The sequence below is a fragment of the Mchenga conophoros genome, linkage group LG17 (assembly GCF_057382185.1).
Source record: "Mchenga conophoros isolate Kocher_MC1m ecotype Shallow Benthic linkage group LG17, M_conophoros_male_GT1.1, whole genome shotgun sequence".
In the NCBI taxonomy this organism is placed as follows: domain Eukaryota; kingdom Metazoa; phylum Chordata; class Actinopteri; order Cichliformes; family Cichlidae; genus Mchenga; species Mchenga conophoros.
Genome location: NC_140542.1, coordinates 40,801,938 through 40,820,521, shown reverse-complemented (window position 1 = coordinate 40,820,521; position 18,584 = coordinate 40,801,938). Strand labels below are relative to the sequence as shown.

At 43.6% G+C, this 18,584-nt stretch overlaps 1 protein-coding gene across 3 annotated transcripts in view; it reads right to left on the bottom strand.

Annotated features, from left to right (window-relative positions):
* Window positions 1-851: 851 nt before the first annotated feature.
* lmo3 (LIM domain only 3) overlaps window positions 852-18,584 on the bottom strand; it is a 50,545-nt gene continuing 32,812 nt past the window's right edge. For all 3 annotated transcript variants that reach the window (XM_085251928.1, XM_085251929.1, XM_085251927.1), the window contains exons 3-4: window positions 11,508-11,633; window positions 852-2,372 (exon numbers count right to left, since the gene is read on the bottom strand). In XM_085251928.1, the coding sequence (XP_085108054.1) occupies window positions 2,267-2,372; window positions 11,508-11,633 (232 nt within the window). In that variant the 3' untranslated portion in view covers window positions 852-2,266. The remainder of the gene's footprint in view (window positions 2,373-11,507; window positions 11,634-18,584) is intronic.

Below are 18,584 nucleotides of genomic sequence, written 5' to 3'. Positions count from 1 at the left end.
ATTGTGATTTCAAATGTTTTTATTTATAATGATGATTATAGAACTCCACACCAAACCTTTCCCGAGTTAAGATATGACATCTTGGAAAATATACAAAATCACAAAACCAGCATTCATCAACATTTGAATGGTGCCGACCATCACTGAGTTCCTCTTCATCATCACCGACACAAACAACATAGACAGTCCAATAATAATCAGCATCGAGATTCAGGGCTGAACATCTGACTTCAGATAAGTTGATAAGAGCACTTAGCATCTGTGAGTAATTCTTATTGGTGCCACACTTAAAAATAAAAACACTATAACGTCTCCATGTAGAGCAGAGCAGCTTTAACATCATCAAAGATTTTCTCTCTTTGTCAGATTCAGTTAGCTTAACTGTAAAGTCATGGAAACATCTGTGAAGTCCAACTTCACATCAAATAATTTACCTTTCCAGATGATCCTAAACTGTCAGTGTTGTTGAGGGCTGCAAGAGTAACATGTAAAAGAAGCTTTGTTTTTTCTTTTGCTCCATGAAACATAATCAAAATAGAAAAATTTGACACAAAAAACAAAACAAAAACTCACCTAAGTGGAAAAATGTAACTGTCAACCAAAGCTCTCTGCTCTTAGGTTGTGTGACCCGAACATCAGAAGGAGCAAAGACAACAAACCGATAACTGCACTTCTGATGACTCGTATATCATAAGCTGTAACACGGCACAGAGAACAGCTTCATTCCTGAGGCTGCTTTACAACTAAAGCTGCATCTTTGGGTTTGATACTGAACCCTCACTGCTTCAGCAAACACTGTCAATCAACAGTCAAATCAATAGGAAACAGAAGAAAAACACCATAACCACTGGTTAGACAATAAAACTTTATTACATTTGTGTTTAAAATTATTACAATTATAGTATTTACAGGCATTGTCCTAAAAATAAGATTCTCATGCTGGATGACACAAAAAGAAATCATTGTACAAGCAAGCAGAAATGAATGTACATCCACAATTTACAGATTAGAGAAGCTTCTTCCTGTCGTCCTGCTAACGGTGCCATGAGCTCAGATGGGTTCATACAGAAAGATGAGATGTTTTCCTCTCAGCTGACGAGGACAACGTCCCACTGTGGGAGGAAGGCGTTGTGGCCATGTGTGAGTGAAATGACTGAAACTATCCATGTTCAAAATTCTACAAACCACTTAAACATCCTCGGTGTCCATGAGTATTTCACTTTGACTGGAGGTTTTTAATAAAAGAAAAGCCGTCCCCACCGAAAACAACATAACCCATCACAGAATCATAGGGGCAGCGTCCCAGTCCAAAATACTGCATTTTAGGAACGGCGATAACTCTTGTCAAACCATGGAAATATCTCACACTTATAATCCTGTAACACTTAGTTTTTCTTATAGAGGTTTTTACACACTTGTGGGCTGCAGAAGGAGCTGACATGCTGTACTATTCCCCAATAAATCTTTTGACTGAGGTGTTAGCAAACAATTGCTTATTTACACATCCAGACATGAGGCAACTTCAGCAGCTGGATGTTTGTCCACCTTATTCAAAATGTCCAATATCAAGTCCACAATTAACCTTCATTTTTACCCTGGTTAAGTCTGACATATCTCCCTTCCCTGTTTGCTCTGCTAATGCTGCATGGGCAGCATAAAGGTAAGTGTTTCTCACTTGACTGTTTGTCAGGTTTGGAGTTTCAGGTTTCTGAAAGGATCCATGCAAAGCCTTAAAGGACGTATGACAGAAGTCTGTAGCCTGAAAGGATGTCCATGGACCGACACACGCACTCCCAAAAGTATTATTTTGCCACACTTGAGACAAAATGGATGGATTTCATACTTTTATACTCAGTTCTTCAGCACACAGTTTTAGTGATTGACGATATCCGGGTCGAGTTCAGATTCAATCACAGACTGTTGAACTGTGCAGTGCAGTTGGGTGCGATGGTAGGTGGGACTAGTCTTTTTTAAAAGAGCAAACAATGCCAGCAGTTGGTTAAAAATTCCTTTTCAGGCCAGTATTTGTTGGTTGGTGGGAAAAGGCAGCATCCAAAAATGTTTTTCACACGATACATTTTGTTGTAGGCTTCCAGGGCTTTTCCCTGCCACGGTGTCTTTATGGCTATTCTGTACAACAGTGTGTTTGCCCTCTCAGGGAGTCTTTCTTACGTATGTACACGTGGGGAACATGGACAGGAAGGCATTAGCACTTTTTCTGGAGTTTCTCCCACTCTTCCTCTTCTTCCATGTTGGCCTGTGAAGGTCAGCGGACCTGGGGAGCATAGCCCTCCTTCATTAGCCCCTCTTCATAGTCTGTCTGGCACAGAATCATGTTGTTCTTCAGGAAGAACTTGTCTCCAACACAAAACCTGCACAAAGAGAAAAGAAGGAGAACGTTCACATCAGAGCATCAAAGTTTCATTAATGTGAGGCTTTAAACAGGCCAAGCTTCCCGACAACAAACGCTTCTCCCTAACTACTGTATCCCAACACTGTCCTTTCAACAGCAGTGTTGGGACTATGGTTGGAGATGATGCAGGGGCTGGTTTGAGTGTTTGTGTGTATGCATATGTTTATCTCCAAAGGTTGATTCTGTTCATCTGGACGTAGCGTTTTGTGGGAGAAACGTTTCGTCATCATCAGGCGACTCCTTCAGTCTCAGCTGACTGCAGCTTTCCCCAAATCTTAGAAACAGCACATTTGCATAATGACTGAAACCAGCCCACTGAGGGAACAAATCTCATGACCATTGACCAACAACCATGAGTCCCATTCACAGAGAGTTGGGGAATGGCTCCAATCACAGCATTGTAAGATGATGACAGATGTACCCTTAGGCCCCTCCTCCATTCAGAGATGGTCTTTCCCTCCTTGACTCCGCCCTCAAACCAGCGTTCCTCCCTGTCCAGGATGTGCACGTCCTCATCATTGAACGAGTGTCCACTGGCCTGTAGGTGTAAATAGACTGCAGAGTCCTGGCCTGACGAGGTGGCTCTTCTGTGTTGTGCCGTCCGCTTCACCAGAGGTTGTTTTGGTCATGAGAATTGTTCCTTCAGTGGCTGGTTTCAGTCATTATGCAAATGTACTGTTTGTAAGATTGGAAACCTGCAGTCAGCTGAGACTGAAGACGTCACCTGATGATGACGAAACGTTTCTAGGAGATTTTTAGGAGATTTACTTAATGACTGAGGATGCATCAAGATGCATATGTTTATATTTACTAATGGAGTGTTTAGTGTATCCTAACTAGATTATCTGTGTTTCTGGCCAGGGTTCCTTTACCCTTGCAGGAGAAACAAAACCCCACTGACCCAGGCAGCCCCACCTTCCTGTGCCTTGTTGTTATGGCGTTATTTTTGTGCCACTATTCTGAGCGCACGTAAAAACTATTTGCAGGTGCAAGTGTTGCATTCTGAGGAGAAATTTATTTTGAGTGAAGAAAAGCTGAATTTGAGTGAACAAAATTCATTGCTGCGTGCAAAAAATGTATTTCAGTGTTTGCTGTTATACACACACACACACACACACACACACACACACACACACACACACACACACACACACACACACACACACACACACCAGCAGCCCCTCTCGCTCAGTTTTTGCATTTGCGCTCGCTCGCAATGTGTCGCTCGCACTCTCAACATTTCTGCCCGTGCCTTCAACTCTTTCTCTACACCGTTATATTTGTGCCACAAAACCAGCCAATCACAGACTTGGATGCAAAAACATCTGATTGGCTGTTCTGGTCTCCAATCAGCTCGAAATGACGAAATGCAATATCCCAGAATCCATTTCGTCCAAAACTCAAACGAGGCAGTGGCGGAGGAACACAGAGGGGCGGAGTTTGAAATATTACTCTGTCTGGGTCACAAAATAAACTTTTAAGATATTTTCATGTGAGAATGTTGCTGTGTAAACAACACATGGCGAGCGAGCGCAAATGCAAAAACTGAGCGAGAGGGGCTGCTAGTGTGTGTGTATAACAGCAAACACTGAAATACATTTTCTGCACGCAGGAATGAATTTTGTTCACTCAAATTCAGCTTTTCTTCGCTCAAAATAAATTTCTCCTCAGAATGCAACACTTGCACCTGCAAATAGTTTTTACGTGCGCTCAGAATAGTGGCACAAAAATAACTCCATATGTTGTGAGAGGGCAATGAAGGTTATGATGAACATGTAAGAGCAGTACGTTTTGTTGTATTGTCCTGAGGGCTGCTTATCTCCCTCAGTGTGCAGGCTCACCAAAGTCAGCAAGCTGCAGTGCCGTCTTTACCAGGGGGGAGTGGAGCTGGGATGTGGGGAGTGGGGGGGGGGCAGTGAGCCTCTGACTTCCTTTAGTGTTAAGACTGCTGAGTTCATTGCTGGGACCTCCACACAGTGAGTGGAGCTCGGGTACCTGACATGACCCACCTGTATGCAGGAGTTATTCAGGGCTACATTGCAGGTTCAGAGCATAATTTTTTACATCCACCTCAATGGTAACTTTAGTTACAGTGATTCAAACACACTGTACGAGCACAAACAACAACAACAACAACAACAACGACCCCCACTCCCCATCCAAAACTGCATTTTTAAATTCACCCTGATCACCCTTCAAGCCAAATGAACACACGATGGTAAAATGAATAATATTGATTTTGAGAACAAAATATTTTGGAATAATTCTGGAATTCAATTCAGTTTTATTCATACAGCACCAAATCACAACAACTGTAAGGTAGACCCTGCAAGAATACATACAGAGAAACCCAACAGTCATATGACCCCCTATGAGCAGCACTTTGGCGACAGTGGGAAGGAAGAACTCCTCCTGAATGGTGCAGGGGGGCGGGGCCATCTGCTGCGGCCGTTTGGGGTGATTTCAGTTATAAATGGGAGGGCGGGTCTTCCAGGAAGCAGTCAAGTCACTAAGGCTGCAGCAGCTGGTGTGGATCAAAAGAAACAACTACAACTGGGCAACGACCAGTGAGGGGTAATAGCTACAATGCCAGATGTTGCTGTTGAGACCTCAGGGGCTTGAAGACAGAAGACTAAAGATGGAGAGATGGGCCTGATAGCCGCAGTGAAGTGGTTACCCACGTCTCGTTCAAGACACCAGGTAGGAGAGCAGTGCTGATTACTCAAGTGATTGTACCTTCAAATCCTACAAGCTCTAATTAAAAAACAAAATATTTTATGCCTGTCAAACTGTTACCTTTCGTTACCTGTTACACTTGCAACTATTTCATTTTTACGGTCGTTTCAGGCTTTTCCTCTTCTGCCAGCAACGACATATTAAACATTGAATTGTTTTACACACTGGCTGCACATGCCCAGTTACCAGCACAGGCACAAAGTGACAGAGACCTCTTATTGTCTGTTAGCCGGTGTCTCTGCTTAGCTATGCTGTCTGTTTTTTCCCTTCCACCACATCAGAGTGGAGCCTCCACCTTTATCAGCACTGGCCTTCTCCCAGACTGTCATCAGGCCTGCACTCCTTTGCGCCTTGCTAACTGTAACCTTCCCGAGCCTCTCTGAGCTGTGGCCTTGACTTATTGGAGAAACTGGGCCAGCACAGGAGAGATGATGAGACTTGACAACAGCCCCATTGATTAGCTGTCCCCCAGGGCTGATCTGTGGGTAACTGCTTGCTGGATGAAGCCTCATATCTCCTTCCCTATTCTTTACACCCAGTGTTGCCAACATCTTTTCTCTCCTCAGAACCAGCTACGTGTCTTGTTAGCTCTAGGACAGCACTATTGCTGAATGATCAGATCCACTGTGGGGATCCTTTGTTTTCACTGATAGACCTCGTACTGCATCTAGTCCCCTTTAGTCCCTCAGCTTGATGTCATTTTAAAGAAATTACTTTTCCTTGTGACAAACATGTTATGCCTGAAGTGGGTTCAGCTGCAGATCCTTTTTTCATGGAAAGTGCGGCTGTCAGTTTAATAATGGTGATGACTGTTACCACCCAGCAAGACCTCCTCCTGAAACTGCCCGTGTGGGTGTGTCCTGCTGGCTCTCCTGCCTTTTTGCACAGCTGACTCCCATCAGCAATTAGAAGTATTTAAGGCCAGAGAAAGGTGTGCTAAAGGGGCAGAGAGCCATATTGGTGGTTGCAGCTAGTGAGCTGTGCGTGTGGGTTTGGTGGGAATAAGGTTAATATTAAATAAGTTCTCTAATCCAGTCTCTACATCTTTGCTCTGCACTAACAGCCCCATCACATAAGCATGGCCCTTTAACAGTTAAACATGGCAGTGGCCATTAGAGTCCTGCAGTGAGATGTGTATGAAATCAGAGTAATGACTGACTTTGAGTTTTCTGTCTTTAATCTGTGGGATACAGTGGGCTGGGTGTACTCACAGACCTACTAATGGCATGAAGACATGCCTGAATGACTGTGCATGAGTAGCGGTACATCCAAACCCGGGTGTAGGAATTCAGCTTTAAAACTTCAGCATAGCCTCTAACTAACCAGTCTGCAGGACTGGGGAATAATTAGACTTCATAACCTCGAATGATCTCGGTGTCAGCTCGTTTATTTATCAGATTTCACATGTTCTGGTGCACCACTGAGACATTTCTGGGTCATTTATAAAATTGCTTTATTGAAGGGTCCATGGGTCAAGGGGACTTTCATGTTTGATGGAGGCGATAAAATTGATATAAGTGAACAGTGCATCAGATGAGCGTGCCAGACACAGAACAGTAACACATCTCCATGCTGACAATGCAAAGAAACTGTTCAGAGAAACTTCAGTAAGATGTCAGAACAGATCTCAAGCTGAAAAAACAAAAGGTCACCCAGTTAATCCAGGTTTATGCTTCAGAGACCAGCTAAGACCAGACTTTAAAACGTGTTACCAGTTAGTGCTGACCTCAGCATTGTTGACTTATAGACTTTTAGACGACAGAAATCACAACAACAGGCAGGCAGGAGCTTTATATGTAAGGTAGTCTCTACAGTAACACACTGTTGAAAATTGTTGATGCTAAAATAACAGCCTACCTGTAGACGGGTAGAATATTTTTTGCTTTGTCATTGTGGTTGGCACTGTCTTTTTCTTTGTTTTATTTTGGTAGTTTTTAGTTTTAATGACCTTTTTTCTCTTAATTATTTTAGCTGTGTTGCCCACCTGTTTCCTCTTCTCTTGATTAGCCTCGTTGTGTCTCGTTGTGTTTTCATGCATCAAACTGTTCCCCGTGTGTTTCTGTGCTTCTGTTACTTTTGTTATTTTTTCTGTTATGTTTCCATCAGCCAAATAAACGGGTCGACTCTTGTTTTATCAAGTCTGCCTCTGAAATTTGAATTTGGGTCCTTTATTCTACACACAACATGAGAAGAGGCATCTAAATGGTGCTTTCAGTCTACAACATACATGAGACACACTACTTTTATTTGACAGTTTATGAACTGCCCTAATATAAAGAGGAGATATGTACGCTGGCTTAAATGTATTTTAATGTGGGAGAGAAGGGCTGACCTGCCCGGGTCTGCTGATGATGTCCAGAAAGTAAATGATCAGGAAACTTTCTGCAGAAAACCTGGTCTCAGATCAATCCCACTTTAGGTGGAGCAGCTCTCATTTCTAAAGCATGTTAAGTATCCAGAGTTGGGACCAGGATGCAGACATTTGGTCCTCCCTGCTGTCATCCCCCTCCCCACAGAGACCCCAGACCATTAAAAGACAAACCTAAAAATCAGCAAAATTTAAATAAGTGTAAAAACAAAAATAACACTCAAGTGCATTAAAAATGAAATGTAGTGTGCTGGGGTAGTGTCCTGTATTTATGGGAAGGCAGTCGATTTTGCCACTTTAGAAACGTGCTAGAGAGCGTCCCCACCATGAATGGTCCCACTCATACCACAATGAGTTTATTCATCTCCACTGATGTTAAAGTTGCTGAGGTGCTTTTTCTGATTTGGAAATATTTTACAGCGTTTGCCTGGGAAAATATTGTCAGTGCATGTGCTGATGTAGCTATTAACCACCGTTTCATATTCCTGTAAATCAGAACTGCTCTTTTTTAAGGCAGCAATCTTAAACACACCCGAGTTTGTGGCATTGAAGCCGTCCTAAAGCACCAAATCAGTGTCTTCACTCCAAACTTTAATATTTTATTTACTGGAGGGGCTGTTAGAGGAACTGCCTGTATCAGAGGAACTATAGCTGGGTTTGGGGCACAGCCTTCTCATGTTGCTACAGAACGCTGACGGGACTTTGAAAGCACAGTCAAGAAGTTGTAGTTGTTAAAACAACAAACATGTGGGTGAGCAGTCTCATGTTTGGTGATAATGTCAGGCTACTGCAGGATGTAAACAGGAAGTACAGACACAGCACTGAAGTCCCTCAGTAAATAAAAAGGTCTGCACTTCACCATCAGCATTTTGATGTTTGCTCAACAATCTCCACCACCTGAATATCCACACACCATCTCTCCTTAACATAAACTGATACACCTTCACCTTTATTTGCGCTCAAGGCAAGTGTGTCGTCTCCACAGTGAGTGGAGTGGGTCTGTAGATAGATGGCTGAGTCTGGCACACTTGCAGCAGTCCAGGTTTTTGTAAAAATGACAGGACAACACTGGTTTCATGTTGGAATCTTTCCCTGGTTCTTCGCTCCATCTTGTTTTTGAGAGAGCGGACATTAGCTAACAAAAGGCTACAGGCAGCGGTGGTCATGTGGCTCTCGTGTTTGGTTCAGCCCACCTGTTTTGCCACACCTCTGTCTTGAGTGCTGTTATTGATGGCTGCTCTGTGTATTTGAGCTTGGAAGTGTTACGACCCGGAGACCACTCCCTGAAGAGTCACGTTGTGATCGATTGTACGAGCGGCTTGTACTTTTGCTTGAGGAAGATTAAGCTGTGTTCAGATTTCTCCAGTGTGGGGGGAGCAGGCCCACGAGATGTCTGGTCTGTGCTTTACGGGCTCCAGGCCCTTTGAGCCCCAAGACTGGGAGTCATCTGCACACTCCAGACTTACCCTTTGTTGTGGGGGAGGTTTTAGGCTGCATTGGGTAGGGCAATACACATGGCTTTGCTGGCTGTACTGCATGGTGACCTGCCTCTTCTTTTTAATTACACTGGTGGTTCTACGGCCATGGAGGATGGGGTTGGCCCTCCCCATCATTCCCTATTGGATGCTGCTGCCCTCCCTGGGATGTTTGTTGGTTCCAGGGCACGTGGCTGGATGTTCTGATGTGGCTGTTGACGTTGGGGGTGGTGGCTTGGGCCTCTTCTGTGTTGGGGAGGGTTCTTGGGCACCTGGAGTCCTGGGGCCCTGTTCTCAACTCACACCAGGGTGACTGGACTCACCCTGGGGAGGCCAGGGTTGGCTGGCGGTTGCCTCTGGCTCTAAGGGACTCTCAGCCAACTGGATGGACGTGCAGTTGTTGCCGAGATGTGTGGCTTCAGGTCTTCAGTACTCTTGGGGGCTGCGCATGGCCTGGATCTTTCTCTTTCTGCCTCTGGCTCCTGGGGGGCATTACTGCGGCTTCCCACGCTGGTTATAAATTACTTTTCATGACAAAGACACATACACACACCACAGGGAGACAGTTGATTTGTCTATCTGAACATTTTCATATTTTTGTCTTCCAGATGCTGTATGTTCATTGCCATACAGCCTCTGGTTGGAGTCTCAGTTGCCTCATGTCTGCCACTAGACTTGTAGTCAAGACCGCCTAAACCGAGACCAAGTCGAGACAAAAAAGTCTTTAAACTGCAGCCAGGTGCTGCTTCGTTTCTGTGTTTCAGGCATATTTATGTGTTCTTGCTCTCGCACAGCCCTCCTCACCGCTGTCTCACTCACTGAGAGGACAGACGCTCGCTCCACTTGACTGTCGCGTCCATCACCCACATGATGATATTATCCTATATCCTCGCATGTGATTGGCCACAATATGGAGGGATTGGAGCATAGCTGAGCCACTGTGTGAGAGCTGAGCAGCCAAAGGAAATTAAGTGAGGAGCAGCTCTCGTTCAGTGGGAGTCGACTCTTCTGATTCACTACAAAGCGCTCTGTAAGCACGTCTCCTACAACTGATGCTTTTGAAATGACACATCATCGAACGTTACGTCGTGTTCATGGACACTGTTGACTCCAGAGGCGGAGCCAGACATTTTATACACCCGGGGCGTAGTATGCATGGTGGGACTAAACCCCAATTCAACCAGACCAGACCCAGAACTGATCCAGAATTAAAACAGGACTACAACAGTTCAAAATCAGGACTGCTTATGACTTAACCGATACAGAACCAGAATCAAAACTCGATGATAGTAGCACTAAAAATCACCATAGACCTGCACTACACTTATTTTTTAATTCTACCAAAGTACACTATTTAGATTCAGAAAGGTTTATATAATTATTTAGCCTTGTTGTGCAAACAAGCCTGCATAACTTAATACAGCGGTTCCCAAACTTCTTTTGCTAGGCCCCCCTTTTGTTTAACAAGAAAAATGTTGTCAAGAATGTGGGATACTGTTTGTCCGTGATTTAAACAGCCCAGCGCTGCTCCCGATGAAGGGAAAAGCAATCCTGCAGGGAGACCTACCTCGGCACGTGCAGCTGAGGCCAAAGGGCAGATATGCTTCACCATATTTTCTAGTCTTTGGCTTAGAATGAAGTTGGTTTGGTCAGAGGGCCCGGTGGCGCCAGTGTCCGGCAGCCTCGCCTCTGTCAGTGCGCCCCAGGACGGCTGTGGCTACAATGTAGCTTCATCACCAGTGTGTGAATGTGTGTGCGAACTGGTCGCACTCTAGAGCCCTGAATAGGAGAGGCTGAAGACTGACGTGGCAGAACAATTACTCAGTGCAAACTGTGTATAACTAACTTCTTTTCCTTTAGGATGCTTAGTATGTCTGGTTTGTGTGTGCATGTGGCTACAACAAAGCTATTTGTGGAAAAGCAACAAGTGAATCATAAGGACCTTGGAAACAGATACGATACACTTCACATACTTATGGCAACATCCTGTTTTTGCCATTGCCTCCAGAAAGTGTCTTCAGAAACCCTCCACTGTTTCCATAATCGTAATGAAGTTCTGCGAAATGAAACCTCATGGACTCCCCTGAACGTTCAATACTCATGTCTCATGAGTCTGTGTATGACTGTTCAACAAATTCCAAGGCTTTTTGGACCAACTGCATCACCACTCAGTCATCTTCTGATCTGAGTAGATAAAACTGTGAGTGTGTTTCCTGTGGCCTCTGCCATCCCACAAAAGAGAAAACGAGGCGAATTAGAAAATACTGAAAACTGTTCAGTTCTTGTTTTTTAAATGAGTTTAAAAAAACTATAGCAATTCAATTAAACCAATCTCTGCTAACTATGGCCCTGTTTTTAACAAATCTTGAGCATCATGATGTGTTGCTATTGTTCCTTTTTGTGCATCTTGTACTGAACTGCAGTACATTGTAACAGTGTACAGTGCCTTGCTATCCTGACCAGCTATTTGTATGAGTACAGATATGAGAAAAGAGCAGAAGTTTGGTCCACTCACCTCTGATTGCAGAGCTGGCATGCGAAGCAGTCCAGGTGGTAGACATTTTCCTTGGCCCTCATAACCATCTCGAAGGCTGGGATTAGCTTGCTGCAGGCTGCACAATTCCCCGTTACACCAAACAACCTGAGGCACAAATGAACAGATGCAAACAAAAATATGTGTGTAAGTTATCAAATTAAGGAATCAGTGGAAAACTCCTTATATATCTAACTTAGCAATTGGCCTCAAAACTGTTTTCTAATTCGTGCCTGCTTTTATTTTTCATACTTTGTGCATTAATTCAAGGATAATTGTAGTGTGAGAGTGCTGTTGAGCCAAGCAAGTAGTAATGACTTTATGAACTTCTTCACAAATAAACTTTTAATCATTACAGAAAAAAATTAACCGTCTCACCGACACATTATTACTTTCAATAGCACTGACATTTATTTAGACTCTTTCTCAGATCGATCTTTCTGAGTTAACTTCAGTAATTATTTCCTCCAAACCATCAACGCGTCTTTTAGACCCCATTCCTACAAAACTGCCCAAAGAAGTCCTGCCATTAAATATGACAGTCTCTCTATTAATAGGCTACATATCAAATGCCTGGGAGCAATAATAAAACCTTTACTCAAAAAGCATCTCTAGACCCAGCAGTCTTAGCTAATTATAGGCCAATCTCCAACCTTCCTTTCATATCAAACATCCTTGAAAGAGTAGTTGTCAAACAGCTAACAGATCATCTGCAGAGGTTTATTTGAAGAGTTTCAGTCAGGTTTCAGAGCTCATCACAGCACAGAAACAGCTTTAGTGAAGGTTACAAATGATCTTCTTATGGCCTCTGACAGTGGACTCATCTCTGTGCTTGTCCTGCTAGACCTCAGTGCAGCGTTCGATACTGTCGACCATAATATCCTATTAGAGCGATTAGAACATGCTGTAGGTATTACAGGTACTGCACTGCAGTGGTTTGTATCATATCTATCTAATAGACTCCAGTTTGTATAAAAATATTCTGTCTCAGAGCGATGCTGAAAAACTAGTTCATGCATTTATTGCTTCTAGGCTAAAGTGTTATACCGACTCGCTTTGCTGAATAGTGATATATCAGGATGTCCTAAAAACTCCTTGAAAGTCTTCTGTTGATCCAAAATGCTGCAGCTGAAATACTGACAGGGACTAGAAAGAGAGCATGTTTCTCACAAACGGGGTTCTGTTCATTGGCTCTATGATTGTAGGGTCTTAGTCTTACAGTATCAGCGTAACTAACAGCTACAGTGATCCAACGACCTGCATCAGTTTGGAGAGGCCTACAGCTCATCACCCTCTACAGAAGTCAGTACCCCCTGATGAGAATTTCAGACTGGCTGATGACCTCAACACCTTCTATTGCAAACTTGAAAGACAACCACTCATACCTCCCATCTACTCACCCTAACCCCACACCCACAGAAAAGACTAATTGGAGTCCTCCTTCCCCTGCCCCTCTGACCCGCTTCCTGTGAGGAAGATGTGTGTCTGCTCTTCCAGAGACAAAGACCCGAAAGCGTCCAGGACCGGTTACGCTAATGCCTGTGAGCCTGTGTCAACCAACCCCCCTCATCTTCAACCGGATCTTTAACAGATCTCTGGAGCTGTGGGAAGTTCCTTCCTGCTTCAAATGCTCCACCTTCACAAGATTACAGTACTACAGGCCTGTCACCCTTAAGTCTGTGGTCACAAAGTTCATTGGAAGAATGGAAATTACATCACAGAGCACCTGCTGGGCCCCCTGCAGTTTGCCTACTGGGCAAACAGGTTGGCTGAGGATGCACTCAGTATGGGATTGCATTACATCCTGCATCACCTCAACCAGGATACTGTTTGTGAACTTCAGCTCAGCCTTCAACGAAGTAATCCCAGACATCTCCATCTGAAGCTCACCCAGCTTACAGTGCCCGCCTCCACCTGTGACTGTATCACGAGCTTCCTGACGGACAGGCAGCAGCAGGTGAGGCTGAGGAGCGTTACATCGCACACCCCAGAGGTCTGCTCTCTCCCCACTGCTCTTCTCCCTCTACACTAACGATTGCACCTCAGGAGAGCCATCTGCGAAACTTCTGTTCGTAGACGACAACAACGCCATCGGTCTGATCCAGAGCGATGAGGAGTCCACGTACAGAAAAAGGAGCAGCTGACCTGCAGTCCAATCCTTCATTAGTGTGCACAAACGTGGCCAAATAAAGAGGATTCTGATATAGAGCGCCTTCAGGTGACTAATGTTGAAATGTGGTACGATACAAATACAATTTAAGTGACTGAATCGAGATGCTTGTGAAGTGTGTTTGGAGGACACATGCATCACCTTATGTTTGTGTTTTGTAAAGTGTTACAGTGGGAAACACAACTTCTTATACCACCACTAATAGTAGGTAGTATTCAGATTTTACTGTGACCCGAGGCAGCTCTACATGTGTTCAGTGCTGAACCATCTGGAGAACAGGAGGAGCTGCACGAGGACGCTCTTCGTGGACTGCAGCTCATCATTCAACTCCATGATCCTCAACATCCTGACCACAAAACTGGACCACCTTCAGATCCCCCAGCTGGCCTCAGTCAGGCTCCCCCCGACGCAGGGCTGTGTCCTCATCCCCCCACTGTAGCCCCTGTTTACACATGACTGCACACCAATCCACTCAGCCAACGTCATCGTCAAGTAGGTTGCTGGAGCCATCGTGGTAGGGCTCATCTCTGACAGAGATGACACATCGTACAGGCAGCGGTAGAGAATTGACCCGCTGGTCCTCCGAAAATAACCTGATGTTGAACGTTCTTGAAACAAATGAACTCATCATGGACCTCCTCCGTGTCCTGACGAAGAATAACTAGAACAGGAGCTGCTGCTGGCCTCGTACCGCTCCTCGTGGAGAGCGTCCACTCTTACTGCTTGGGTGTTTGTTACGCAGGGACAACTGCTGAGAACAGGAAAGCTGTGCAGAAGGTAATTAACACCACCCAAAAAGTAATTGGCTGCCCTCTGCCAGCCCTGGAGGATATTGTAAGCCTCTTCTGCCTCAGGAAAACCAGCGGCATCACAGTTGACTCGCTGCCCTCCGAACGGCGCCTCAGGTGAATCGGCTCCACCTCCAGACTCACAGCTTCCTCCTCTGGGCCATTCGGATTAGTAACAAACATCCACCCATCTGAGCCACGGTCTGAGTAACCTCATCGCTCGGGCCGCTCACACACTCAGACCAAATCATCTGCACTACTTCCAAGATCTTTCCCACCTGCACTCCAACATGGGCCTTCCTGTTGTTTTGTTTATTTCTCCTGTTTGTTATTTATTCCTGCTGTCTTATTCTATTCGATTCAATGGCGACAAATCACAAACTTGTACATAAAATATTTGTATGTACAGTTCATGCTCAGATTTGTTCTTACACCCTGTTTATAAATGAGGCCTAATTATTTGTCTTCCCTTTATTTCCACATCGTTATACTTTTTAAAATGAGTTTTTAGTCGTCTCATAGATGTTAGAATATCTGTGAAGGTTCTCAGTCATCCAGCTCATCGTAGTCTAAGGAGCTTGGAAAGAAAAGCGTCTAGACTTCTTTAAGTTGCTTGAAGACGTTTCACCTCTGATCTGGATGAGATGACCATAGATGTTAAACCAGGTCTACAGGTGCAGCTGAAGCGGTCGGCTCGTTGGTGAACGTGTTCGGAAACAGTCAACTGAAATTTCTGCTTTGAGCTCAGGATTTACTTTCACCGTTGAACAAGTTTGACTCCATCTGTATCTCACGCATGTATTTTATTATTCTGGGAAATTCACTAAAGAGAATTATGGAGATGCAAATACTTCTGTTGCTTTTGGTGAACGAGAACGAGAGTGACAGGCGTCAGAGAGGATTTTTCCACTGAGACATACTTGGCCCCAGTCACAAAAATATGCCACAGTGAAAAATAGCAGGGCCACAGCTTGTGCCATCGAAATAGATGGGACGTGGCCAGCTCTGTTGCCCAGGGAGGACCTTATTATTGTGTTCCCTGCTCCAGGGACATTAATGTGAGTATTCGTTACTACACAGTGACCAAGACCAGGCTAGCAAGAGCAAACACATATCTGATAACAAAATCATATTACAAAATAACCTATTAGGCAGAGTTCTGGAGGCACTTTTAGCCTCCATTGTTAAAATGATAAAACAGCATGCCACTCAGTCTGTAAGAGATCACCATCTGATGAATGAACTCGTGGGATATGCAGGGTTGTTTATTAACCTTCAGAAAGGATGTTTCCCAGAGGCAAAGAAGCAGATAGATTGTGCTCATATGAATATCTACAGAACTAAGGGCCGTTGTCAACATACCTTCAGACAGTGAAGCATCTCTCTTGTTACACAGCAATTGGGTGAAAAACAAATAGGACCTATTTGATGGATTAGTGTTGCCTTAATTAAAGGAATTTTGCCTTTCCATCGGAGAAATGAAAATTTGGTGGCATCTCTTCTGATTTGCAGAAAACTGGATTCTGTGGAAGCTTTTGCTGATTTGTCCACTTGCAGAGACACTGAGTGTTTGTGGACAGCAGCTTTATACAACAACTGTTTGAACCTTAAGTTACACTGTAGCTTCCTCACACTGTACACGGGCACATGTGAGGTCTTTGTCATTCAGCAGCTGATCAGTATTTGGATAATAAATGATTGCCCTTCAAAATAAATCATTCAGGACTCTGTTTGAATCTAAATGGTATTCAGTTTTGCCATTTTCTGGGTCTGTCCATGCTCTCTTCTCACCTCCTGAAAATGTATGGCAGCCTGTGCAGTGGAACAGAACCACCACCTGAGGACTTTGCTTTAGAAAACTTTAGCTGAAAGTCCTCAGGTGGTTTGATATGAGGGATGGTTAAATCGGTAAATAAGCCGACGACTTTCCTCTGAGATTGATTGAATTAAAATGAAACACGAGAGCACAAAACCTTGACATTAGTATCATTTTATCTCACGTAATGCAGAAGTGATTGCAAACTGTGCAAGATCGTATGCTAAAACAAAGCCTTTAAATTCCCTCGTGATGTTTGCACAAACATTAACTGACTGCTGCACAAACACACCCAAATATGATTGGTTCTTGTCCAAGACGTGTGTTTTGAACAAAACTTTAACTATAATCACTCAAATTTCAATAAAAAAAAAGGATTCATATAAAAAGTTGCACTCTTTGGGAATCTCTCCATGTGTTTTACCTGGTAAACCGCATATTATAAACGATGAATTAACTATACACTATAAATTAGCTTTTCATTGACTTTTCAATCAGCCGAGTGCAACAACTCATTAAAGTTTGTAGACGGTGTTATCACAACAAATGAAAATAATTAAATGTAAATTTAATAAATTTAACATTATTTTTTTCTAAATGGGGAAAAAATCAAATTAATCAGTTTCGAGGAGACCCCCCCCACCCCCCACCAAAAAAACAAAACAGTAATATTCAGCTATTAAACTAAAATATTTTTGTCTTATCAAAGATTTGTTAAAATCTTTAACGTTTGCTGCACTTTAATCGGCAGCTCAGTGTTTTATAAGTGTTGCCTCTAGCTAACAGAGTATTAGTCTGAATGAAAATGGTTAGTTTTGAAATGATGCATTAATTGATTTTCTACTCAAAAAAATTAATTTAAACTTAAATGTTTCAAAAATGATATGCAAACGTCATCGCCTACCTTTCTGTATGACTTCAACCATCTCCTTAAAAGACTAAACCTTCTACCAACCTATACTAATGGGAACATATTACCAGTTTGAACATTTCCTGGAGTCTCTTAAAAAGCCGAGTCTAAGCAGGGTTCAGTCTTTGTTGTACTGTTGGCTGCCAAAGGCTGTTCAAACAAGTAGTGCACAGTAGACCTCGGCTCACCCAGTGAGGAAGGAGGATGGATGAAGTTTACCTGCCATCAGTCTTTCACTGCTAGACCAGTTGTACAAGACCCCGGGCCTGATGGTACCAGACTGTCACTGGTAACAAATACAGCAGTAAAATAAGTACTGAGGTGCTATTCACATAAAATTCTCCTCACATGTCAATAACAACGAATACAAAGAACCCAAACCATTGATGTCCATAAATGATGTATAACAATGACGGGTAAAAGTGATTGAACACGTTTACTGGAATCTATTTAAGACTTCAGGCAGAAGCCGTGATGAGAGCTTCACGACGCCTCCTGTATGGTGAAACTGGTCGCACAGAGTGTTCGAGTGATTTTGGCCCATTCTTCCACACAAAGTCCCGAAGGTTCGATGACGTTTCAGCACCGGAGTCTTGCACGGTGAGGGTACATGCAGAACCTATTGTTTGTTTGAAACAACCATAGCTGCAGGTGCTCCTCGGCTCTTAGGCAACTCTTCTGACCATTTTTCTGACTCTGTCTGAAATCTTGTGCTCGCTGGAACGACAGTAGATTATTGTGCGACCAATGCCACAGTATATTTGGCAACCACAAGTTTGTGACAGTCTTACGAGAGCTCACCATGAGGTGTTTCTTGTGTGACACATTTTATAGGCCATCAGCTGATCTTAATTTGCACTAAGTGGCAGGACTGCTTTCTAATCACTGATACTGTCATGACTCTACATGCCTTTATGCATCTGCCTTTCTTCATGTGTTCAATACTTTTCCCTGTGTCATTATTACTTTTAACTTAATTATGGACATATATGGTTGGATTTCTTTGCATGTGTGGATCGGATGGGTTATTACTGACATCTGGTGAGAACTGAATAGAAAATTGGTGACGTGTTGCTTATTTTACACACAGATTTGTCATCTGCATCTTGTCCAGACTGTCGGTGGTACAGCGGTTGGACATGTCTAGAACAGTGTTGCTTGTGCTTTAAGAGAACACCAGGCATCACATATGCTTCATACCTGAGAATAATAATGTATCTTTAAAGAGGCCAAATGTTTCTTTTTCTTGATAAAACACGTTTTTGCTCATTTATTCAGCTTCCATGACTTCACCATACTGTCCCACACCACATAGCCCAAAACGGTCGAGTGACACAGCGGCTCTAGTGACGGCTTCTCTGTTGACCTGCAGGCA